Genomic DNA, 24,316 nt, shown 5'->3' with positions numbered 1-24,316 from the left:
ATAACGTGATAGTTTCCCAGCACTTGGCTTTGTGGGATTAAATAAATCCAGTTATAAGTGATGGGGTACAGGCTTCAGCTGTTTGCCCAAATAACGAGGGATCTCTCTAAGCAAAAGACCGCGCCGCCGCGGTGTTTTAGGCTGCAAAGAAGAGCACAGGATGGGGGTGTCGAGCACGTTGTGGGGTGACATCTTGGTGCCCCCCGGCTTGGACCCCTTCCGTCGGGCTCGGCCACAGCCCATCTCCCTGGGGAGGGAACGGGTCTGGGGCTTGCTTGTCCCAGCTGGGCTTTGTGGCCAGGGTGCTGGTGGGGCTCCCCTAACCCTGTCACCTCAAAATGGAAGGCAACCGTGTCGGGAGGACGGCAGGCACAGGGCCAGGGTTGTCCCCAGCATGGGACTGTCAATATGTCTGTCCGTCTGGCGGGTTTTGGGGGCGAGGGTGTTCAGTGGGGGCTGGGGTCCATCTGACGTGTCCCCCTCCTCCGGCAGACGCGTGTGGTGAAGGAGGATGAGTTGCAGCCCATGAACCCCCCCAAGTTCGACATGATCGAAGACATGGCCATGCTGACGCACCTCAACGAGGCCTCTGTGCTTTACAACCTGAAGCGCCGCTATGCCCACTGGATGATCTATGTAAGCTGACGGCGCCCAGGGGACAGGGGGTCACCCTGTGGGGTGGGGAGGTGAAGGGGTGTCGGGGCACCCCTGTCCCTCATCCGCCGCCTTTCCCCCTGCAGACCTACTCGGGGCTCTTCTGTGTCACCATCAACCCCTACAAGTGGCTGCCCGTCTACACGGCGCCCGTGGTGGCAGCCTACAAGGGCAAGCGGCGCTCTGAGGCACCCCCGCACATCTACGCCATCGCCGACAACGCCTACAACGACATGCTGCGCAGTAAGCCCTCGCCTTGGGGACCCCCAGCTTGGGGGTCTGGGCTCCCGGGGCAGGGGGTGAGGTGGGTGGCACTGGCCTAATGCCTGCTCCTTCTCTTCCAGACCGCGAAAACCAGTCCATGCTCATCACGTAAGTGCCCCTCCATGCCCTCGCCCTGCCCGGCCCCGGTGTGCGCAGTCGAGGCCCCCAGCGCTGCACTCCCAGGGGAGCCCTGGGCGGACACCCTGTGCCCTAGGAGGGCCCCCCCCGGCCGCGTCCCCCCCCGCCCCGGCAGCTGTCGGCCCCCCTGTCCCTTCCCGCCCAGCCTGCCGCCGCCGCCGCGCCAGGTGACAAAGCCCCGCGCGGGCCTGGCAGGCAGGCTCCCCCGCACCCCGACAGCTGCGGGAGCTGCCGTGGGGCACCCCGACCGCCGGCGTCCTCCGAGGAGTGAGGGGGAAGGAGAGATGGAGGCCAAGGCCAGAGGGAGATGGTGGCGGTGGCCGGAGGGGCGGCGGCGGGGGAGGAGGGTGATGTGGGAGGGTGTAGGCCAGGTTGATTTCAAGTGACATATAGATAAGGGCTATATAAAGGACTCTAAAGGACCCTACGCCGCTGCCAGGAGCCACGGACATTTTTAGCCTCGGCCATAGCCTAATTAGGAAAGGCAGGGGCTGCAGAGAGATGCTTGGCGCGTGTCCGGTGGCAACTCTGCTCCCCGGCTCCCCCCCGGCTCTTTGTGTTCTGGGATTACAATGGGAGAGCAGCTAACTATAGGGATGAGCTCAGCGGGGCCCGCCGGCCGCCCGCACCCCACGCCGGGCACTCTGGCCCCCGTGCTCGCCCGGGCAGGATTCACCCCGGTGCGGTGCCGCCGCTGTCTCCAAGACCCCCCAACAAAGCGGGGCGTGCTGAAACTACCCGAGCGGGAGCAGGCGAGGCTGGTTCCTGGCTGATCCCAGACAGCTGAAGCCCTAGGGCCAGGGCCGTACAGCCTTGGTGAGCACTGGCACCTCACGCCATATCTGCGGCAGGCAGCTGACCCCCCGCGGCACCTTCGAGGAGGCAGGCAGAGCCCAGGCTTGCAGCCGGAGGACACGGCGAGGATGGAGCTGGGTTTCGCTCCAAAGACAAGCCCCAAAGACAAGCACGTACACGCCCAGGCTGGAGGGGATTGATAGTGCCGGCCTCCCCGTCCCTCTGATACTTTGCTTCTCCCTCCTGGAATGATGAGTGGGGCGGCAGGTCGGCAGGGTCTCTGTTTGAAGTTTTGCCTGTTCTTTGCCTCGTGTCCTTGATCTGTGTATTTCTGTTACTCTAAGCGGAGAATCTGGTGCTGGTAAGACTGTAAACACCAAGCGGGTCATTCAGTACTTTGCCATTGTCGCAGCCTTGGGCGACACACCGGGCAAGAAATTAGTAAGACCCTCTTTTGAAACAAGTTCTTGCTGTTTTCTTCCTTTCTTTATTTTTTTTTCCTTTTTTCCCCCCTCCTCCTTTCTTCTTCTTTTTACTTTTTTTTTTCCCTTCCCTCAACTTTTTGCATTTGGAAGCGTGTTTTGGTCTGACCCACCCAGGGCTTGGCTTTTCCCTGACTTTTGAACAAGCAAGGCTTGAAATTATCCTGCTCAAGGGGAAATGGATTTTTTTTCATGTGGCTGCTCAATCTGTGCAGCCTGGAAGAGGTGCTTTAGATGCCCTCTTTATCTTCGCTTCCTCCTTCAACACCCCACAGATCTTCTTCTTAAGGAGCATTAAAAGAATGGAGTAAACCTGCCATTTCCCACCTTGCCTCTTTTAAGCCTTGCTTTTCATCCTTTTCTCCTTTTTTTCTCTTCTTCTTCATTTTGACCCTTTTCTACCTTGTGCTTTTCTTGCTCTTGTTTTGATTCTTGCATTTCTTTGGTGCTGGTTATTTTTGAGCTGCCCTTGCAATTGCTTATTTCTTCTTGATATGCTGAGGCTCCAGCCTGCTTTTCCCTTGTAGAAGCAAACTGGCTGCTTTAGGTATCAGACAAGCAATACTTCAGCATTATTTTCTTTACTCTTCTTTGGGTTTGGATTTAACTGTTCTTGCTTTTTGACGCATTTATTTTCTTGAGCTAATCTATTTAACAACTTTTTGGCATCTCTTATAAAGTTTAATCCTCCCATTTTCTTCTTGGACGTTTTTTGGCACTAAATGGTCATGCCCTGCTTTTCTGACCATGCTTCTTGCGGTTCTTGCCTGGCTTTTCTGGATTTCTAAAGACAATTTTCTTTCCTTTCTCTAGGCAGCTCTTGCCACTAAAACTGGGGTAAGTGTTGTAGACTCCTAAACTTTAACGCTGAGGACAGAGTTCTGCTGCACCACAGAGCTATGGCGGGGTGATGAGGAATGCCTGTGTGGGGCCTCTGCCTCGGGTCTGGGAGCAAGGGCTGCCCCAGCACCTGGGCAGCATTTAGCTCTCTGCTTGGCTTTGTATCATCTCCCACCTTCCCATAGTTTGAAGCTTTGGTGTTTCATCTCTTAGTGACTGTCTACCTTGCCGACTCCAACCTCTCCTTCAAGGGATCATTACTCTTCCAACGCTTGTTTCTAACTAGCACAGTGTTTGCCTGGGGGTGGCGTGGGCTCCTCCAAAGATAAGGTGAAGCCTCCACTCTCTGAGCCGTTAGTGTCCCCCCCCCAGCCTCGAAGCCCAGCTGAGGGCGGTGGTGCTGAGGGGCAGGGGAAGAGCCTCTTTGCCACGGGCACCACTGTGCTCCGGCTGCAGACCGGGGCCCTGGTGATGCCTGGACATGCCACCCTCTGCAAAGACCTGAACTGGCTCGGCCCACCACATAGCAGACAGCTGATGTCCTTCTCTGGGGTGCGTTTCTGAGGTGCTTGCTTAGCTCCAAGGAAACAACTGAGTGCCTTTGGAAATCTGGCAGAGGTTGAGTCCCTGGCGCTCCCAGCACCCCCAAGGGATCAGCCGTGTCAGCAGCTCAGTCGTATGTCCTTGGCCTTCGGTTTCTTTGTCTGAGCACTGAGGGACAGCCTTTAGCTGATGCACACTCTTGGTTGGGGGGATGCTCATTAACACATGAGGCTCAGACCACTTGGGCAAACTTACTAAGAGTGAGATAGCTGGGGGGCTGAATCTGTGGGTCCTGGGGCAGCCCATGGGGCAGCCCCCATTGAATCTCACAGGCCAGGCAATTTTAGATCAGGCTGAATTTAAAGATAACAGACCAAAGGATATCCAAGTGACAAAATACAGTTTGTTAGTAAAGCTGTGATTCACAGCTGCTCCCTGTCTCTTTTGCCCTTCACACGCCTGGAGCTGCAGAGGTGGGGAGCAGTCGTGGGCCCAACATTGAAAAGACAGCGCAGCTCTTGCTGGGCAGAGCCCAGAGCTGGTGTTTCCCACCTAAGGAAAGCCCTATGGACTGTAATGTGTCAGAGCATGGGCAAAAGCTCTCATGAAAAATCCTGCAGGTGCCTGTGCCACCAAACTACTACTGTTGTCAAACGCCACTGTCCTTTGTGTGACTTGGCACAAGTTTCGTGCTTGTCTCCTTGAATTCTTGTCCTGCTTTGCCTGCATTAGGTGGAGGCTGTCTCTTTATCTTTGAACTGTGCATGTGAAACACAAATGGAACAAGGTTAGGGGAAGATTAATCTTGGGGCTTGCTCAGGAGCGCTCCAGTCAGTTCAGCAGATCACGCCAGCTGCGACCTGTGACGTGTTCCCATCACACTGTGACTCTGCTGTGCATGTTGTTGGTGTAGGGAGTCGTAGATCAAGCCTGTTTTCTGGATCTCTTCTTTTGCAATGTGCTGTGATTTGAACTGTCCAAGACTTTGGCTTGGTGGAAGAGGAAATGCCTGGCAGAGTCAAAGAGCCTGAAATGTTTCAGACTGTTGTGGTGACGTGTGCTTGCTCTTGGTTTGCGTATTGTAGCAGCCTAAGAAAGGGGCTAAGGACTGCTGTGTGCAGAGGGGACAGTAGCCTGGATCTTCAGAGGGACCAGCTTAGGCAAGGAGAAGCCCACAGAGAGCATTGCTGCAAAACCTAACTCTGCTGACCCCTAAACTGAGCTGCGTTGCCTCATGAGACAAGAAGATGTCTCAGGAGCAGCAGGCTCTTAAAGACAGCTAACGAGCGTAGCAGGCAGATGGTGCAAGGAGCCCCACCCTCTGTTTCCCTGTGTTGTTGGTAACAGATCCCCTCCGGCTGGGTGGGAGCTGACACATCCTTTGGTTTTGTTTTCCAGGGCACCCTCGAAGATCAAATCATTGAGGCTAACCCAGCTATGGAAGCTTTTGGCAATGCCAAAACCATAAGAAATGACAACTCCTCGCGTTTTGTAAGTGTCTCAGCAAGACAGAGAGCTAATGTGCTGCGTTTATGTAAGCTGAATGCATCGCTTGTGGTACTGTGTTTTTGTACGGTGTGAGCCAAAGGCACGTAGCAGGAAGCTAGCTCTGCTTCCTAGTGGGATTGGACTGCTGACCCCAAGCTTCTTCTGGTTGCATCAGTGCACTAAATTGTGTGCTGGTCAGAATGAATCGCCCTGGTGTCACAGCGAGAAGTCACTTACAGGACCAAAGTTGAGAGGGCCAGAAAGCACAGCCTGGAGTGCTGGAGCTGGGACAGACAAGCGTGCCCCTTCCAGGGAGCAGCATCTTTTTTTGCTAAGCCCAGCCTGGGTCTGCTGTGGGATGCAGAGCTCATCAGCCACAGGTGGCTTCGATGCCTGTTCTTGTGCCTTGGAGGGAAAGGAGATACTCCTGGGTGAGATTCCTCAGTGCACCACAGAGCAGGAGGCTGTGGGCAGGCTCAGTATCACACTGCCCTGCAGAAGTGCTTAGCTTTAAGAACAGGCCTGAGGACAGGGATTTATCTGCTGTGAGTGAAATTTCTGCCTGCCTAGTGTTTAAAGCCTTAGGCGATGCTGTCTGACCCTCTGCACAGTACAAACCAGAGAACTTCACCCACTTACGCCTCACAGAGGCCAGTAACTTACTTGCCTGGCATCAGCAGAAACCTAAGAAGTGGGAAATTACCAGTGTCTTGTAGTTGTCTGAGGTTTCTAGGAGCCGTTCAGAATTGTACCTGTGTAGCCAAGCCCAGCACTTACCTCCTGCGCATGTTTTCAGGGCAAGTTCATCCGGATCCATTTTGGCCCCTCAGGGAAGCTGGCCTCCGCAGACATTGACATCTGTGAGTAGACACGTGCCAGCTGCAGCGGGGAGGGATTTCATCTCACCGTGTGTGCCAGTGCTGGATCAGCTCCAGGAAAGAACAAGCCCTCCTCTAACCCCTCTGCCCTACTTGATTCTAGATCTTCTGGAAAAATCAAGAGTGATTTTCCAGCAACCCAAAGAGCGAAGCTACCACATCTACTACCAGATCCTCTCTGGGAAGAAACCAGAGCTGCAAGGTAAGGCAGCCGAAGCTGCAGCATAGCCTTTATAGCATGATGGCCTGAAAATAGCCACAGAGACCTCTGTTGTCGGTTTTGGGGTCCACAGAGAATGAGCAAACCCAGCTCACCATGCAGGTACTACCCTCGAATGCTTTGCTAGCTGCGCAGGATCATAGGATTGGTGGATAATTCAGGGTGGAAGGGATTTCAAGAGGTCATCTAGTCCAGCCTCCTTTATCCTCACAGACTGAGAAGCCAGACTGAAGCCCTTTCTGCAACTGTCTAGGAGCAGAGAAGTGGTCACTCAGGGTCTAGCTGCAGGGTGGGAGCGCGCTTTGCAAAGCTGCCTTGCATAGAGTCCTCGTCGTGTTGTGGATACAGCACTGACCTCAGCATGTGCAGGCTGGATATTTACTCATTTTGGGGTAGGGGAAAGTGTTTTGCAGCCTGCTCTGAGCTCCTTCAGCCACCCTAGTGAGATGACCTGTTTCAGGTGAGCTTGAAAACAGCCACACAGCTCACCTGGAGCAGCGGCCGTGATGTAGACATATCCTAGATGCGTTCCCCAGGACAGCCCCAGCTGACCTGGATTTGCCCTGGGGCAGTCCTGTGCTCTGAGCAGGCCTGCCCTCCAGGTGCCAGCTCACACGGAGTGCGCAGGAAACCTTTCCACACCGCAGAAGGATGGCTGGCGCGGTCCCCTGGGGTGGTGAGCCTCTTGGCTGCGGGCTCTTGAGCTTGTTGCTGGCTCGAGAACAATACCTTATTAGGCAGGTCTGGAGAGCTGTGCAGAGCAGTAATCTTATCTGGTGGTCACAAGGACATGGATGGCCACTTCTAAATCAGTCTGCAGCCAAGCCATATCCCAAGATAGCAAGCAGGAGGCACATCGCAGAAGAGATGGACCCATGTGTGGACCTGCCTGGGCTTGAAGAGGCTGTTCCTCCCACCAACTGGTGCCCTCTAGTTGAGGCTGGTGAAGCCTTACCTCATCATCTGTGTCTAGGGTTGCCCCTCTGCCCCAGCTTTGTCTCTGTCAGACTGGCCTCACCCTCTTCGTGTCTTCCCCCAACAGATATGCTGCTGCTCTCCCTCAACCCCTACGACTACCACTTCTGCTCTCAGGGTGTAACAACTGTGGACAACCTGGATGACGGCGAGGAACTCATGGCGACAGACGTACGTGTACTTCCTTCACACTGCGCAGCCCGAGGCAGGGGCTTGGGGGAGGGCACAACCACTTCTGAGCAGACATGGGGACGGGTCCTGGCTTTTCTCTGTCCCCCTCTAAATTAGCTGTGAGTTCCCTCTGGTTTATTGGCAGTTGCTCTACACATGCTGTGAGCCTACAGGGAAGAGCAGGGTGACTCTGATCTCCATCAACAGCCTCCTCCAGGCAGAGAAGGGAGAGTAATTCCCTGCATTAGGAAGGGCCTGTAGCCCATGAGCACTTCCCATGGCTCCCATGAGCACTTCCCATGGCTCCCATGAGAAGATGGGACTTCACCTCGGAAAACCTCCTGATTGTGGATGCTAGGCTAGTCCTTTTGCTTTCAAATAGATCTTGTGGGAGCTGGACTCACATTCATGGACAGCATTCCTTGGCTAGGTGCCCTCCGGATAGAGCACCCTGCCCAGAGCCCCAGGATAGGGAGAGCGCCTTAGGAGATGGTGGGAGGCCAACCTCACCTCAGAGTGGTGATTTTGTTCAATCTATACTGCTTTGTCTCTCCTCAGCACGCCATGGACATCTTGGGCTTCAGCAATGATGAGAAATACGGCTCCTATAAAATAGTGGGCGCTATCATGCACTTTGGCAACATGAAGTTCAAGCAAAAGCAGCGAGAAGAGCAGGCAGAGGCTGACGGCACTGAAAGTGAGTTTGGCTCCATGCTGCCAGATCTGCCCAGCCTGGCCTGGGCGTGCAAATTCCTCCAAGGGCAGACTGTGATAACTTCCCTGGCCTGGTCTGTGAAGGTCAGTGACCATGATCCCAAGCAGCCACACTGTCTTAGGACCTGCTGTAGGTGCACAAAGGGGCTTGTCCTTGAGCGGGCATATTTAGGACAGCCTTTTCTGCAAGCACTAGGTGGTCTCATCTGCATCAGACTTGCCTCAGCAACATCACAGGCTGTCACACCCTGGCAGCCTTCTTCAGTCCTCTCCTGCCCTTCATCACCTCTTCTCTTGCACTTCATTAGACAGCCTTCCAGAGCAGGTCGTCCACAGAATATGAGGCAGGCCATGATCAGGACTGCAAGGACCTGCTCAAGTCACAGCCTCCTGAAGGGCAGTTAGAGTAGGATACAGTCACCATCTAATACTTTTCCTTGTTTGTTGCTTAGGAAAATCCAATGCAAATCATAGATCTAAGACAACAGTCAGGCTGCAGAGCAAACCTGAAAACTCAGAAAAGTCAGAGCTCAAATATTTTCTATTGCTTTTGCACGGCTGTATTATGCCTGGCTCCCAGGCATAATGGAGCAAGCTTCAAGGAGAGGGTGACTTACCAGCATGTGGAAGGGTGAGAAGGTGGAGCCCTATCACTTAACTGGAAGACTTAAGCAGGAACTATACATCAGCTGAGGCAGGGATCCAGCAGAAATGACCACCTGGATCAGACTTTGTCGTGCTAACATTCATGAAGGAAGAGTTCCCCTTGCCTGAGGAATGTCAACACAGGATTCAGCTGCTACCTGGTAATTAATGCAGATTTTGATCTAGCAGTGATTTCCCTACAGAGGTGATTTTCTAGCTACAATCTGCTATTAGGAGTCTATGAAAGATAAGCAAGAAAATCACCTCTGTTCTGGTCAGTTCAAGTTCACTGCATGGGAATCCAAGCTTCCACTGGAAAATGCATAGCGATCCCCAGATCAAGAAGACTCAAAAACCTGATAGGCACCTGATGAGGTGCAGCAGGTCTGCTATGGCCATCTCCTCCAAACAGTAACTTCTCAGGCAGGAGGTCCAGATTTTAAAAGCATCATACAATATCAGAGATCGGAGATCATACTAGACACTGGAGGAGACTCTGGAGCAGGTGGAAAAACTAGTATAGTTAGCATTGATCAACAGAAGAGCTGGTAAATTTTTTTTTTTTTTTCTTTTTTCCTTTCCTGGGCTTCCTAGCTGGCTCCTCATGCCTTTGTACTGTTTTACAGGTGCTGACAAAGCTGCCTACCTCATGGGAATCAGCTCAGCTGACCTCATCAAGGGGTTGCTCCATCCTCGTGTGAAAGTGGGCAATGAATACGTGACCAAAGGTCAGAACGTGGAACAGGTGAGTGTGCCGGAACACGGGCTTCCTGCTCACACCGGTATGTGACTCCTCTGCAGGCAGGCCCATTGCGTAATGTTCTCTGCACAGAGAGGCTGGTGCTTCAGTTCACTCTCTTGGGTTTAGGAGGAGACTCCAGAGCAGCATGAGAAGATGTATCCACAGTTACTGGCTTTTGGAAGCTGAAAAAGTCAGTGGCAGAGCTGGTAGATAACTTTGGATATGAACCAAGGCTGGAGGTTCAATGCAGTCTCTTTGAAATGTGGGTTGGATCACAGCCAGAAGAGGTCCAGTTTCTATGGATCTGCTTCAGAGACAGTCACACTGCCATGAAGAGTTCAGCTCTGGAAAGCAGAAAACTCATCTAAATACTCATCTAAAACTCATCTAAACTTATCTTGTGGGTGACTCAAATGCACCACGAATGTATCTTGTCAGATTCCAGCCACATCACAGTTAGGAACCCAAACCTGGCCTGAATTGTGCAAGCCAGTCCTCAAGTAAAATTCAAGAGGACCTTAGGAGCTGGTGTCTTATCCAAAGTGAGCTGGAGGCTCCTGCCATGCACAAGGCTTCTGAAAATATCACTTTAGACTGAATCTGTATCCTACAACCTTGGAGGCTAAGACCAGGCCAGGGACACAAGAACACACTTGTGAGCATGTGAAAACTGATCTTGGAGCATATATTGTAACCATGAGCTCCCTGGATCTGTCTGTCTGTCCTTTGTGTGCCAAGAGGAGCTCTCTTCTTCAGCCTCTAGCTCCTACAAAAGCAGGGGGTAGCATAAGTGCTCATGACCTGCTCTGTGATTTGCTTTGGCAGGTTGTCTATGCTGTGGGAGCCCTGGCTAAAGCCACCTATGATCGCATGTTCAAGTGGCTGGTGACTCGGATCAACAAGACCCTAGACACCAAGCTGGCCAGACAGTTCTTCATCGGAGTACTGGACATTGCAGGCTTCGAGATCTTTGACGTGAGTTCTGCAGGCCCCCTGCAATGAGTTCGGGGGAATGTGGTAGCTAGACAGCTCAGTCCCCTAGTGTCTGACAGGTCTATCTCCTCCAAGAAACTGCTGGCCTTGATAAGAAAAAGAGCTCTTGTCTGAATTAATTTATCTGGAGCAAACAGGCAGCTCACAAAAACTGCTGTGGGCACATCTCCAGTGATTCCTGGCTACCTGCTCTGGTAGCAATCCAGCTGAGCCTAGCAGAGATCATTCTTCGCACCCAGACAAAGCAGAAGAGTGAATGCCTTCACGTCTGGAGCTCCTCCTCCTGATGCGTTTGTTTTGTTCTTGCAGTACAACAGCTTTGAGCAGCTGTGCATCAACTTCACCAATGAGAAGCTGCAACAGTTCTTCAACCACCACATGTTTGTCCTGGAGCAAGAAGAATACAAGAAGGAAGGCATCGAATGGGTCTTCATTGACTTTGGCCTGGACCTGCAGGCTTGCATCGACCTGATTGAGAAGGTAAAGCTTGAGTCAGGGCACAGGAATGGTACTTCTGGTAGGCAGCTTGTTTGCAAAGACTGGAACGGTAAGAGGTGCTCTGCTACCGGAAATTAAATTATTCCCTCCCTAGTCAGTGGCAAGTGCCCAACTTTGTTTTCCCCACACTTACAGCTCAGAGCCTCCAGCCCATTGAGTCCTTTTTGACACAAAGTTTGACTTTATGAAACTATGGAAATTCTGTTCCTACCCACCACTGAGCCACAAAACCTGGTGCAGCCTTTTCCTCCAGAGAACAGTGATCTCTGCCCCTTTTTTCCTACCCACTTGCTGCCCCACAGTGCCTCTTACTTGAGTACTTGCTGATTCAGAGCAGCTTGTATAAAAGATTTCCACCATTGCATGGAGGAAACTCACCTTTTTTTTGGAAAGGAGCAAACCTGTCAGGATACTGGAGAGGATCTCCCCTTCCCAACAATCTGATGGACCTAGGCAAGCCGCCATGTCTTGCAGACCTGGCCAGTCCCACTCTGACTGACTGGAGGTCAGATGCAGCCTGGATATCACACCAGTGATAGCTTGCCCCATGGTCGATGTCTTGCAGCGTTTGCCTGAATGAGGACGAGGTCTCCCAAGTCAAGCCTTGCCTCACCTTGCTCAGTGGCACAGAGAATCCCCCATTCTGCGAGGGGATATGGCAACACTGAGCTCAGACCTCTTTATACCATCTTTTCCCTGCAGCCACTGGGAATCTTGTCCATCCTCGAAGAGGAGTGCATGTTCCCAAAAGCCTCCGACATGTCATTCAAAGCTAAGCTCTACGACAACCACATTGGCAAGTCACCCAACTTCCAGAAGCCCCGGCCGGATAAAAAGCGGAAATACGAGGCCCACTTTGAGCTGGTGCACTATGCTGGTGTGGTAGGTCCCTTTCAGCTCTTCTACACACTTCACACCTTCCCTTTTGCAGGGCTGTCCTTACCTTTGCCTCTCTCCTCTGGTAACAGGTGCCATACAACATCATTGGGTGGCTGGACAAGAACAAGGACCCCCTGAACGAGACAGTGGTGGCCGTCTTCCAAAAATCCCAAAACAAGCTCCTGGCCTCCCTCTATGAGAACTACGTGAGCTCTACTTCAGGTGAGAAACCACCTCACCCCTTTTTTGACCTCGATCTCTCCCTCCCTTTGCAGCAAAGCCTCCTCACCCCCATGGCCAGCTGTCGGTGCAGCATTCTTGCACCTAGCAGCCCGGGCAAAGGGAAGACCCACATTGACCCCTAAAAACCTCTCTGACCTGGGTAGGTGGGTACTCTGGACATGCAATGCTGGCCTAGGGGCTTTAGGTGGGTGGTTAGGACCAGGCTGAGCTTGTGCGGTGCTGTAGAGCTGTCCTGGTGGCCCTGTGACTTGGGATGTGTGAAGGGGTCTCTTGTTACCAAGAGCTGAGGAGTAACACCCAAAGTTGGCTGCCGTGGGAGATGTTTTTGGTGGTCTGCAGCTTTACTCTGCAGCAGGGTACTGCCACCTCTGCTTTACAGAAAGCAGGGGCTGTGGGCATTTCAGGAGTGTTTGGGGGTGCTCCTGAGTCCTCCAAGCCGAGCAGATGTTTTGCTGATGTAATTAATCAATATTTCAACCCAACAGAGGAACCTCACAAGCCAGGGACCAAGGAGAAACGTAAAAAGGCAGCTTCTTTCCAAACAGTGTCGCAGCTGCACAAGGTAAGAGCCAGCCCCTCATCCAAGACCATGAGGGAAGCATGCTCAGAGTGTCCCAGTATCAGTCCCACTTCCTTGCCAAGACTGGGGTATCTATCTTGCACATGAGCTCCTGGGGCCTGAAGGACCACCAGGGCTCCTGAAGGACCACCACTAGGCAAAAGCTCCTAACACCCTCTCGTCCCTGGGCAAGGGGCCTGTGCCTGCCAGAGTCCCAGCCCTGTCCCCGTGCTGCTAGGGAAGGACATGAGGCTCCAGGCTGGGAGAGTGATGGCTCCCTTTGAACTGGGGCTTGTGCTGCTTCTGCCCACGTGATGCTTGCGCTGCTCGGCAGCTCCTTCGCCTTTGAGAGAGCGGCAGTTAAGACTTGTAGTGATGTTTAGATAATGTATTACATGAACATCACTTTAAGTCTGTGCTACTTCTCTCCTCATTCTTGTCGGCGGGAAGGACAGCCTTTGGGCAGAAGAAAATGGAGGAGGATCTTACAGGTCTCTGAGCAGGCAGCTCTCTGCTGTCCTGTCCAGGGAGGTGACCTGAGCTATTTTACAGCTCAGGATAACACACACCCCTGTTCCCATGCTCACCACAGGAGTTATTTGTCCACCCCAGAGCTTAAGCAACTGGAAAACAGCATACTGGGGTGTGTGAGCCCAAAGCTGTGTCCTGCCATGACATCCTTGTGGTGACAGGGTGCTCAAAGAGGGCAGCGCTTGTGTCAGAGCCCCCGTTCAGGGAGACGTGTGACTTTCTTCCTCCTGGACAAGTCACAGGCCTTGGGGAAAGGTGTCTGCGGCGAGAAGTTGCCCCATGATGACATGGAGCTGTGGGAAGGCGTTCCCTTCCCTGAGCTGGTCCTGGACAGGCTGAGCATGTACGAGCAGGGGAAGGCAGCCTGGAAAGATCGAGGGTGCAGATGCCTTTCCCACAAGAACAGGCAGGGCCATGTCTTGGCTTGAGCCCTGCCTTGGAGAGAAAAGAAGGCCCAGGCTGGATCGGCAAGGCCCTCTGTCACAGCCGAAGGGCATGGGCAGCACTGTGGAGTTGCAGGGGAAACCTGATGAGATGAGGGCTGCAGCCAATGTGGATGCCAGCACTGGATTTGGAGGGTGCTGAGCACAGGGCTGATGGGCGCCAGCAGAGCTGTATACCAGGAATATGCTTAACAACATGCTGTGTTCCTGGCTCTCCCCTGCAGGAAAACTTTACCTACAAATACTTGGGAAGCATCTGGCTCCTCTCTGGCATAGCAAAACCTGCAGGTGCCATCTGGCACGTGTCATGGTTTAGCCCCAGCCGGCAACTAAGCACCACGCAGCCACTCGCTCACTCCCCCCACCAGTGGGATGGGGGAGAGAATCAGAAAAAAGTAAAACTTGTGGGTTGAGATAAAGACAGTTTAATAGGACAGAAAGGAAAAATAATAATAATAATGATAATAATAGTAATAATAAAATGACAATAATAATATTAAAAGAATTAGAATATGCAAAATAAGTGATGCACAATGCAATTGCTCACCACTCACTGACCGATGCCCAGTCAGTTCCCGAGCAGTGATCCGCCCCTCCTGGCCAACTCCCCCCAGTTTATATACTGGGTGTGACATCATATGGTGTGGGATATTCCTTTGGTCAGTTTGGGTCAGCTGTCCTGGCTGTGTGCCCTCCCCACTTCTTGTGCCCCTCCAGCCTTCTCGCTGGCTGGGCACGAGAAGCTGAAAAATCCTTGACTTAGTGTAAACACTACTTAGCAACAACTGAAAACATCAGTGTGTTATCAACATTATTTTCCTCCTAAATCCAAAACACAGCATTATACTAGCTACTAGGAGGAAAATTAACTCTATCCCAGCCGAAACCAGGAACGCATGTCTGCCAGCCCAGTCCCCTCTGCCATTGCTCCCGCCCTGGCAGAAGGCAGCGGTCCTGCTGCAGGGCTGGGGATGTCCTGTTGGCAGGATAGCACAGAGGGCAGCCAAGCAGGAGGAGATCCCCCCTCTCTCATGAAGAGTGGTAAGGGGCTCCCAGCGTCTGCTCTCTCCCTGCCTGTGGGGGGAAGGGGCTGGAGAGGAGTGTTGTAGGGGAGCAGAGCTGTCACTTCGTGCCTCATCCCCCGTGTCTGCCCTACAGGAGAATCTCAACAAGCTGATGACCAACCTACGCTCACTCAGCCCCACTTCGTCCGCTGCATCATCCCCAATGAGACAAAGACCCCAGGTATGCATGGACTGAGACAGGACCCTGGTATTTCCCTTGGGTGACATCCACATGTGGGAGCTGGCAGGGACTCTTGCACCCACCTTCTCTCCAACCCTTTTCTTGCAGCAGTTCTGCTGCCACTGAGACCTGGCCCCATCTCAGCATGGAAACCCCTGTGACCCGTGCCAGTCTCCTCTACTGGGGAGAATGAGTTTTGCCAGGCTCCCATTTTAGCTGTGTGTTGATGGTTGGGCTGCCTTGCACTTGTGTGTAACAGCAGGCACGGATGAGTCTTTCAGGCTGACTTCCACCATCCGAGGCCCAGGCTGCAGCACTGCTCAGCGTAGGCCTACAGGACAGGTTAACACCTGTGTTCAAAACCATGGGCTGTTTCCAGAGTTCAGGCCCACGCTGCAGCTCCATTTCCCCTGTCCTCTTGGGCTGAGTGTCTGCTCCATCTTTGTTCTCACCCACAGGAGCCATGGATGCCTTCCTGGTGCTGCATCAGCTGCGGTGTAATGGTGTCCTTGAAGGTATCCGCATCTGCCGTAAAGGATTCCCCAACAGGATCCTCTACGCAGACTTCAAGCAGCGGTAACTCCCTCTTCTCCCTTGCCCAGCAGCCATCACGTATTCTGAGGGGAGACAGACTGCCCTGGCTCTGACTGGCTCCCCACCTTGTGCAGGGCTGGTCTGAACCAGCACAATACACCTAGTGCGTGCACAGTTTGGGATAGCTCTGTTGCTGGCTCTGTGGTGCCAGACATGGATAGTTTGGTGCCAGACGTGATGAGACAGCAGGGCTGGTGATGTTTGAGATGCTGAATGCAGGGCTGGTGCGGGTGGATGGTGGCAAGGCTCAGGTCCTCCAATCCTGGCTCAGATTTCTCTCTGCCCTTGGGATCCTTACCATTCTCCAGGCTAGCCCCATCCACCCTGCTTGGCCTGGGCCTGACCAGACATGGTGGGGCCAGTGGCCTCCTCCTGCACAGTCTTGCTTGTGTTCAGGGACTAAGATCTGGCAGGGTTCCCTGGTGTCTGCTCTGCAGAAGAGCCCATACTGTGCCCTGGAGCTCCTGGTTCTTACGTGGCTTCAGCCTGTGCTGCAGCAATGTGCTTCCAGGGGGAACTGGCATGACTGGGGTACAGGGATGATGATGGAGCCGTCAACTCTGTGCTGGGGTTCTCTTGCACATCCTCCCTCTGCTTTGTCCCTGCAGCTACCGTATCCTGAATCCAGCAGCCATTCCAGATGACAAGTTTGTGGACAGCAGAAAGGCCACAGAGAAGCTGCTGAGCTCCCTGGAACTGGACCACTCACAGTACAAGTTTGGTCATACCAAGGTGAGACCAGGCAGCTGGTCCTTGGGAGGGAGACATTGCCCCTCCTGTGTCTCTGCAATCCCAGCTTGCTCTCCGTGCCCAGCTTGCTCTCTGTCTGGCCACAGCCCTGCTGAAGCCCTGCGCTCTACAGGTTGAGTGTGGCCCTTGAAGAGATTGAGGAGGGCAGAGGAAGAAACAGGTTGGGAAGAAACAGGTCTGAGCAGAAGGTCACTGGTGCCTGAGCTCATACCACCCAACACAGCGTCTAGTCCCTGCTGGGGGATGCGAGGGGATGTGTGCAGGGCAGGGAGATCTGGTGCCCAGCTGTGCCTGTGCCTTGTGTGGGTGCAGAGTGTGAGTGTGTGCCCGTGCAGGGAGGGCACCTACACCTGCAGTGGGTAGCCCTCAATGCTTGGTGTATCCCTGCTTTGGGCCACATGTAGTCTGGGTCTGCCTGACAGGTTATGTTACCCCTGAGCCCTCTGTCCTCTCTGCTGTTGACTCTGTTCTCTCTTGCCTGCAGGTGTTTTTCAAGGCTGGTTTGCTGGGCATGCTGGAAGAGATGCGAGATGAGCGTCTGGCCAAGATCCTGACCATGCTGCAGGCCAGAATCCGCGGGCACCTCATGCGCATTGAGTATCAGAAGATCATCAGCAGGAGGTAGAGTTGTGGGGGGAGGTAGAACTTTGTGAGCATTTCTCCTTGTTCCTTCTGCACGTTTCAGTGGGTTTGACCTGTGGGGCTTGCCTATGGCTGGCAGTGGTTGGGTAAGGCCCTGTCGTGAAGGGACGGAGGCAGACCTGTAAGAAGTCTGACATAGGCCTGGTAGGGAGGGTTGGTGTATCTAGGTGGGGGGAGCCTTTGGTTTCCACTGTAAGATTCAGAGGGATTTAGAGTGAGGAGACCTGACAGCCAGGCCACACCAACCATCCCACTAGGGCCACTACAGTGTGCAGACAATGTGCCATTCATTCAACATACTGCCATTTGCCCTCCTGGTGAAGAATAGAACCATGTCCAGGCCTGCAAAAGCCAGGTCTCTGCTGCAGTGAGGATGGGAGGTGGGGAATCTACACCCATGATGATGCTGTGCTTGTATCCCTCCAGGGAAGCCCTCTATACCATTCAGTGGAACATCCGGGCCTTCAATGCTGTCAAGAACTGGTCCTGGATGAAGCTGTTCTTCAAGATCAAGCCTTTACTCAAGTCTGCTCAGACTGAGAAGGAAATGGCCAACCTGAAGGAGGAGTTCCAGAAGCTGAAGGAGGCTCTGGAGAAGTCCGAGGCTAAGAGGAAGGAGCTGGAAGAGAAGCAGGTCTCCATTATCCAGGAGAAGAACGACCTGGCTCTCCAGCTGCAGGCAGTAAGTGCTTCACCCTCTCTCTGAAAGTGTGAAGATAGTGCAGGGTCCATGGGTAGAAGAAGGAGCAGAGCGTGCTAGATCCATCCTTCAGCCTCTTGCAGTTCTGAGACCCCCTCATTGCCACAACCTGTTTGAATTGCAATGTTAGACTCGGTGCAAACCTGAAGCAATGATGTCACTGATTTGCCATCGCAGGGCTGCCGTGGTGATTCATGCTCCCTTGGCTCTGGAAAGGGTGATCTCCTCACATTGGGGTGGGAGTGATGGGAATGTTTGCTCACCAAGCTGTGGCTAATCTGTGCCATTTCTGTACCAGGAAGTGTCAGTCCAGTGTTTCCTTCCTCTGGAAAATTTAGTTGCAGTTAGCTCTTTGGCTATGGTTAGTATTAGTAGTTGTCCCATGGCCCTTGAAAACAGGCAGTGACTGGAGCTTTTTTGTACATCTGAGCACCTTGGGCTTGCTCTGCCCCTTCCACAAGTAGAGCTTCCACTCTGGGCCGAGATAGCATGGCTGAGAGCCTGCTGGTATGCTCTTGGGGCAGTGGATGAGCGCTTGCTCTCCTGTGCCTGTCCCAGGAGCAAGACAACCTGGCAGATGCAGAGGAACGCTGCGACCTGCTGATCAAGTCCAAGATCCAGCTGGAGGCCAAGGTGAAGGAGCTGACGGAACGTCTGGAGGATGAGGAGGAGATGAACGCAGACCTCACCGCCAAGAGACGCAAGCTGGAAGATGAGTGTGCAGAGCTGAAGAAGGACATTGATGACCTAGAGATCACGCTGGCCAAGGTGGAGAAGGAGAAGCATGCCACAGAGAACAAGGTAACTGACCCTCCCTGCAGAGTACAGTCTCATTGCCCAGGGGCCTCAGTGCTTGTGGGGGCACCAAAGAGAAACGTCAGGGACAAGGCGACTGGTGTGTGGGAGCTGGGGCAAGGCAGAGTGCAAAAAGGTGTGGGAGAGGGCAAAACCCTCTGGTGTCCTGCCTCATTGCACAGGAGTGGTATGGGCAAACGGTTCTGTGCAATGGCAAGTGATTTGGGGCATTGGCAAACCACCTGGTGGAACCAGCCTGGCCAAGGGGAGAGGGGCTGGCTGCTGCTGTGGTGCCAAGCTGCTGTTGATCATGGACTCCTGCCTTTCATGGGTCAGGCTGCTGTATTAACTTTGCATCCCCTCTCTCTGAGAAGGTGCGCTCAATTTTTGACCTCACTGATCTAGGTTAAAAACCTGATTGAAGAGATGGCTGCTCTGGATGAGATCATTGCCAAGCTGACGAAAGAGAAGAAAGCACTGCAAGAGGCCCATCAGCAGGCCCTGGATGACCTGCAGGCTGAGGAAGACAAGGTCAACACACTGACCAAAGCCAAGGTCAAACTGGAGCAGCAAGTGGATGATGTGAGTCATAGGCCAGTGACAGTGAAGTGAGAGAGGTTTGAGTCGCACCTCCAGGAGAGCCCAAAGGCTGTCCCTGAGTGGGATCTGGAGGGTGGGATCGTTATCAGATCCCCATTTAATATGGCCAGTTGATGAATAACCCCATTGACAAACTGCCTCTGAACCAAGAGGTGGTCTAGAGTACCTCATGGAGAGCAGTCCTGCGCTGAGGGAGTGGGACTAGAGACCAACTAGGAAACAGCTCTGACTCTCAGGGCTGGATGAAGTTCCCACAGCAATGGACATGGGGAAGGTTGGGGCTACAGAGGGTCCTTTCCCTCCCTATCCTGTCTCCCTTCATTCTCCAGCTGGAAAGCTCTCTTGAACAAGAAAAGAAAATCCGCATGGACCTGGAAAGAGCAAAGAGGAAGCTTGAAGGAGACCTGAAGTTGACACAAGAGTCTGTCATGGATCTGGAGAATGACAAACAGCAGCTGGAGGAGAAACTCAAAAAGTAAGTGTGTGATGTGTGCCTGGGCTGTGTGCTTACTCTGCCAGGCCAGTGCCCACCTCTAAATCAAGTGGATGTGTGGCCTCTGCAGGGACTGCTGGGATGTGGCTTTGAGCACTGGTGGTGTGATCAGTCCAGGCAAAATGAGGGCTGAGTTTTCCTGGGCACTATGCAGAGATGCTGAGGAGCTTGTCAGCTGCACAGACTAATAGATCAGGGCGCTATAGACCTTGCTCTGTACGTGGGATTGGAGAGGAGAGACTTGCCTGGCAGGATCCTAATGCAGAGCTGGGACCTCAGCTACAAGTACAGACTTCATCACTCATGTCCCATTCTCCTTGGGGAACTGGAGAACAACACCTAGGGACCTCATAGGGAAAACCTCAGAGCCAGGTTGTCTGCCCGTCTGGCCACTCCAACCCTCCCTCAGAGCAATCCATGCGCTGCTTCTTACCCCTGCAGTCCCTTTCCTGCGTGGGTTGGTTTGTCCTCTGGACCTGGGTGTTACAGTGCAGGGAACAATCTTCCTCTGGCTTCAGGACCCAGAGGGACTTGGCAGGGCAGTGTTTGTCTGACCAGAGGCTCTGCCTTCCTTCTGTACAGGAAAGACTTTGAAATAAGTCAGTTGAATTCAAGGATTGAAGATGGGCAAGTGACTGAGGCTCAGCTGCAGAAGAAGATCAAAGAGCTCCAGGTATGGTGGGAAGAACTGTTCTCCTAGCCCAGGAGCCCTGAATTTCCATCAGATGTAATGTGCTGGGGAATCTGCATGGGCTAGTCCCTCTCTGAGAACAGGGGCATCTCCCTGGCAGAAGTGATGAAAAAAGCTGACGTTGTTAGCAGAAGAAAAGCCCTCTGCCAAAATATAGTGCACTGAAAATTAAAGAATGAACTATTGACGTGAATGCTAGCACCAGCATGAGGAACAGCTTCTGGGATGTAGTTCTCTGTCCAGACTAAAACGTTAAATCCAGTGCCCAAACTCTGAAAATCCAAATCTAGTATGCTGGGCTCCTTCCTATCAGAGACAGGGCCCCAGATTCAGGCTGTTTGCGTGGAGGTTCCCACTGAAAAGAAGGTAGTATCAGCCTGGATCCTGGCGGCAGGGTACAGAGGAAAGCAGGAGCTCTGCAAAACACACTACCAAGGAGCACCAGGCATGTCTGCCTCCGAGAGTCCCAAAACAGCCCAAGCATTTGCTCCAGACTGGTGGCTTGTTGCTCCCCGGCATCAGAGGAGATACCTTGCTCCATTGTGGAGAGCAAGGATGCTGGAGCTTCACCCGGTGCTTGGAGCATCTGCCTTTATTCTGTCTCCACCAGGCCCGCATTGAGGAGCTGGAGGAGGAGCTGGAGGCTGAGCGTGCCGCCAGAGCCAAGGTGGAGAAGCAGCGGGCAGAAGTGTCACGGGAGCTGGAGGAGCTGAGTGAGCGGCTGGAGGAGGCTGGTGGGGCAACGGCCATGCAGCTGGAGATGAACAAGAAGCGGGAAGCAGAATTCCTGAAGCTCCGGCGGGACCTGGAGGAGGCAACCCTGCAGCATGAGTCCACAGCGGCCGCCCTGCGGAAGAAGCACGCAGACAGTGTGGCGGAGCTGAGCGAGCAGATCGACAACCTGCAGCGTGTCAAGCAGAAGCTGGAGAAGGAGAAGAGCGAGATGAAGATGGAGGTGGATGACCTGTCATCCAACATTGAATACCTCACCAAGAACAAGGTGGGTGCTGGGTTCTGTACGGGACAGGTTCATCTCTGTGAACATCAGTGCAACCGGTTGCAGTGTGTTCAGCACAGCCAGGTCCATGGGATGTTGTTGTAGGTAGCTCTTTGCCGTGGCCAAGTCCCTCTCTTTCAGTAGGTATAGCTTGTCCCTATGTCACTATGGCAGTGCTTGCAGGATGCTTTGCTTGTCCTAGTCAAGTCTGGAGGATCTGGGAAGACATTTCCTGGGAGACTGACTGCAGAGAGACAGTGTTAGCTCAGCAGAGACACGAGAGCTCTGGCAGGCTCCTGCTCTCGGCCTTGTGTGCACATGGGATCAGCTGAGCAGAGCAGCGAGGTCCCAGGGGGATGCAGTCGCTGAGCTCCTCCTGGGATAACGGTGCTCTCCGGGCAGAGCTGGGTCTCATGCAGGCTTTGCTTGGCGCATGCAGGCCAACGCCGAGAAGCTGTGCCGCACCTATGAGGACCAGCTGAGCGAGGCCAAGTGCAAAGTGGACGAGCTGCAGCGACAACTGACCGACGTGAGCACGCAGCGGGGCAGGCTGCAGACCGAGAACGGTAGGTGGGGGCGGCAGCCGGGGGACACGTAGCTGCCCAGGGGCTGGTCTTGCACTGGGGCATCTGGGTGGGGGAGCCGTGGTTCAGCTGGGCAGACTGTCCTGCTTCTCCCATGGATAAACAAAAAAATAGCAGGAGCTCCATCTGGAGCAGAGGGGAGTGGGATGTCCATGTTGTGCCTCCACTCGGGCCTTGCAGAGGTGCCGTATAGCTTGGCAAGGAAGAGGACCTCTGTGGTGATGCTAGTTGTGCTGGGGAATGTGCTGTGATCTCAGGCGTCAGAAGGAGGGGTTTCCTAGCTGGAATACTTTGCCTTTAGCTGCTTGCACCTCTGCCTGTGGGCTCCAGCTTGCCTGGGTGGGGATACAGCTGGGACTGCTGGAGGTCTCCATGCAGCTGAAGGCCACAGGCTCTGGGGGAGTGCGAGCTAATGCAGATTGCAGCCCTTCGGCCCCAGAGTAGCTGTTTTGGCTCTGTTTGAACCTAGGGGAGCTTAGTCGGTTGCTGGAGGAGAAGGAGTCCTTCATCAACCAGCTGAACCGTGGCAAGACCTCATTCACACAGAACATCGAGGAACTCAAGAGGCAGCTGGAGGAAGAGACCAAGGTGAGGCTTCTAGGGCATGGCTGATCTCTGAGTGACACAGATCTCAGGGAATGGGACTTGTGTCCACTCTGGCAGTGGCCCAGATTCTTGGACTGGGAAGGTGGGACATACCCTGCACACAGGAGCCCCAGGGGCAGCTCTTAACCTGGGAAAAACAGAAGTTCCCTCCTGCTGCCCCAATCCCGGTGCCATGGCCAATGTCCTGGAGCCTGGGGCCAGCTGCTCCTCTCATGAGCTCTCCCTTCCTCAGAGCAAGAACGCCCTGGCCCATGCCCTGCAAGCCTCCCGGCACGACTGTGACCTGCTGCGGGAGCAGTATGAGGAGGAGGTGGAGGCCAAGAGTGAGCTCCAGAGGAACTTGTCCAAGGCTAATGCAGAAGTGGCTCAGTGGAGAACCAAGTATGAGACAGATGCCATCCAGAGGACGGAGGAGCTGGAGGAAGCCAAGTGAGTCTCGTCGCAGGAGTCTGTTCCTTGCAGGTGGCAGGTTTCCGTTCAAGGATGGGGCTTTCCCAGATGCCAGGGTGAGACTGCACCCTCCTGCCCGGACTTGAGGCTGTTTGGGCAGGCTGTGGCCTCCCCTCCTTAGAGCAGCGGGGTGGGATGACACTTGGGCTGGAAGCGCTCACCCCTTACTGTCATCGGCAGGAAGAAGCTGGCCATCCGGCTGCAGGAGGCGGAGGAGGCAGTGGAGGCTGCTCACGCCAAGTGCTCCTCGCTGGAAAAGACCAAACACCGGCTGCAGACAGAGATCGAGGACCTCTCAGTGGACCTGGAGCGCGCCAACTCGGCCTGTGCTGCTCTGGACAAGAAGCAGCGCAACTTTGACAGGATCCTGGCCGAGTGGAAGCAGAAGTATGAGGAGACCCAGGCAGAGCTGGAAGCATCGCAGAAGGAGTCGCGCAGCCTGAGCACAGAGCTCTTCAAGCTCAAGAATGCCTACGAGGAGTCCCTGGACAACCTGGAGACCCTCAAGAGGGAGAACAAGAACCTGCAGGGTAGGACTGGGCTCAAGCTCTCCCCTTGGACTCTCTGCCCAGGGTCCTGCTCTCATGGGAAGCCTGTGGCTCCCCTGTCCTCAGCCAAGTGGTGGGACAGGGGTCTCTTGTAGGCAGGGAGCAGACCTTGCTGCTCAGCCAAGCCTGGCCTGTTTCCTCCCCAGAGGGATGCAGCAGCCCGGCCAGGAAGCTGGCATCTGTCCTGCCCTCTTGCTGAGGGCACTCTGGGCAGACAGGCAGTGTCACTCGGCTCTTGTTTGCAAATGGTTCGTGTTTCGCTGCTGAGAGTGCCATGGCTGTGGCATGACACTGCCTTGGGGGTGTTGCTCTTGGACAAGCAGGTCTCCATGGGTCCTTAATGCCTCTCCCATGCCCTCTCCTTCACTCAGACTGCAGAAATGTCCCCGGGCACAACCTCAGCTGCTCTCCAAGGGGCTGGGGGGACATCAGCTGAGCCTGGGCAGGGGGATGGGGAAGTCACCTGCATGGGGTTGGCCCCACACGCTCGTTCCTGACCAGACGCCCTTCCATCCCTGCCAGAGGAAATTGCTGATCTGACTGACCAGATCAGTCTGAGTGGCAAAACCATCCATGAGCTGGAGAAGCTGAAGAAAGCCCTGGAGAGTGAGAAGAGCGATATCCAGGCAGCTCTGGAGGAGGCTGAGGTGGGTCCTTGTTTCCCACTGATGCTTGCATGTGCCTGCTGCCCTCAAGAGCCACTGGCCCGCCCTGCAGCTCTGGTTGGGTGCTGCTGGAGCAGAAACCCACACCATGCTGGCAGGGTGACAGTCCTGAGCTGGGCTGCAAACCCTGAGCACCCTACTCACGGGGATTGTGCAACCACAGCAAGGCACTGGGGCGGCTCCACCTGCCCTGCTCCCCATAGCTCTGGGCTGGGGGGCAAGGCCAGGCTGGGATGGGTGGCTGGGGAGATCCCCCCCGGG

At 54.1% G+C, this 24,316-nt stretch overlaps 1 protein-coding gene across 1 annotated transcript in view; it reads left to right on the top strand.

Annotated features, from left to right (window-relative positions):
* MYH7B (myosin heavy chain 7B) overlaps positions 1-24,316 on the top strand; it is a 29,591-nt gene that overhangs the window by 2,335 nt on the left and 2,940 nt on the right. Inside the window, 32 exon segments of the mRNA XM_050907630.1 lie at positions 493-636; positions 741-897; positions 999-1,026; positions 2,196-2,292; positions 3,147-3,170; positions 5,115-5,207; positions 6,001-6,064; positions 6,186-6,284; positions 7,345-7,448; positions 8,007-8,145; positions 9,434-9,552; positions 10,375-10,524; positions 10,852-11,022; positions 11,743-11,922; positions 12,009-12,141; positions 12,648-12,724; positions 14,854-14,884; positions 14,887-14,940; positions 15,399-15,516; positions 16,143-16,266; positions 16,769-16,905; positions 17,353-17,608; positions 18,185-18,427; positions 18,827-19,003; positions 19,351-19,496; positions 20,097-20,187; positions 20,816-21,205; positions 21,642-21,768; positions 22,256-22,374; positions 22,625-22,821; positions 23,023-23,372; positions 23,913-24,037. Of these exon segments, the coding sequence (XP_050763587.1) occupies positions 493-636; positions 741-897; positions 999-1,026; positions 2,196-2,292; positions 3,147-3,170; positions 5,115-5,207; positions 6,001-6,064; positions 6,186-6,284; positions 7,345-7,448; positions 8,007-8,145; positions 9,434-9,552; positions 10,375-10,524; positions 10,852-11,022; positions 11,743-11,922; positions 12,009-12,141; positions 12,648-12,724; positions 14,854-14,884; positions 14,887-14,940; positions 15,399-15,516; positions 16,143-16,266; positions 16,769-16,905; positions 17,353-17,608; positions 18,185-18,427; positions 18,827-19,003; positions 19,351-19,496; positions 20,097-20,187; positions 20,816-21,205; positions 21,642-21,768; positions 22,256-22,374; positions 22,625-22,821; positions 23,023-23,372; positions 23,913-24,037 (4,464 nt within the window).

Source organism: Gymnogyps californianus, chromosome 17 (genome assembly GCF_018139145.2).
Source record: "Gymnogyps californianus isolate 813 chromosome 17, ASM1813914v2, whole genome shotgun sequence".
In the NCBI taxonomy this organism is placed as follows: domain Eukaryota; kingdom Metazoa; phylum Chordata; class Aves; order Accipitriformes; family Cathartidae; genus Gymnogyps; species Gymnogyps californianus.
Note: the sequence above shows the minus strand (reverse complement) of the source record. Positions and strands in the feature narration are given on the sequence as shown.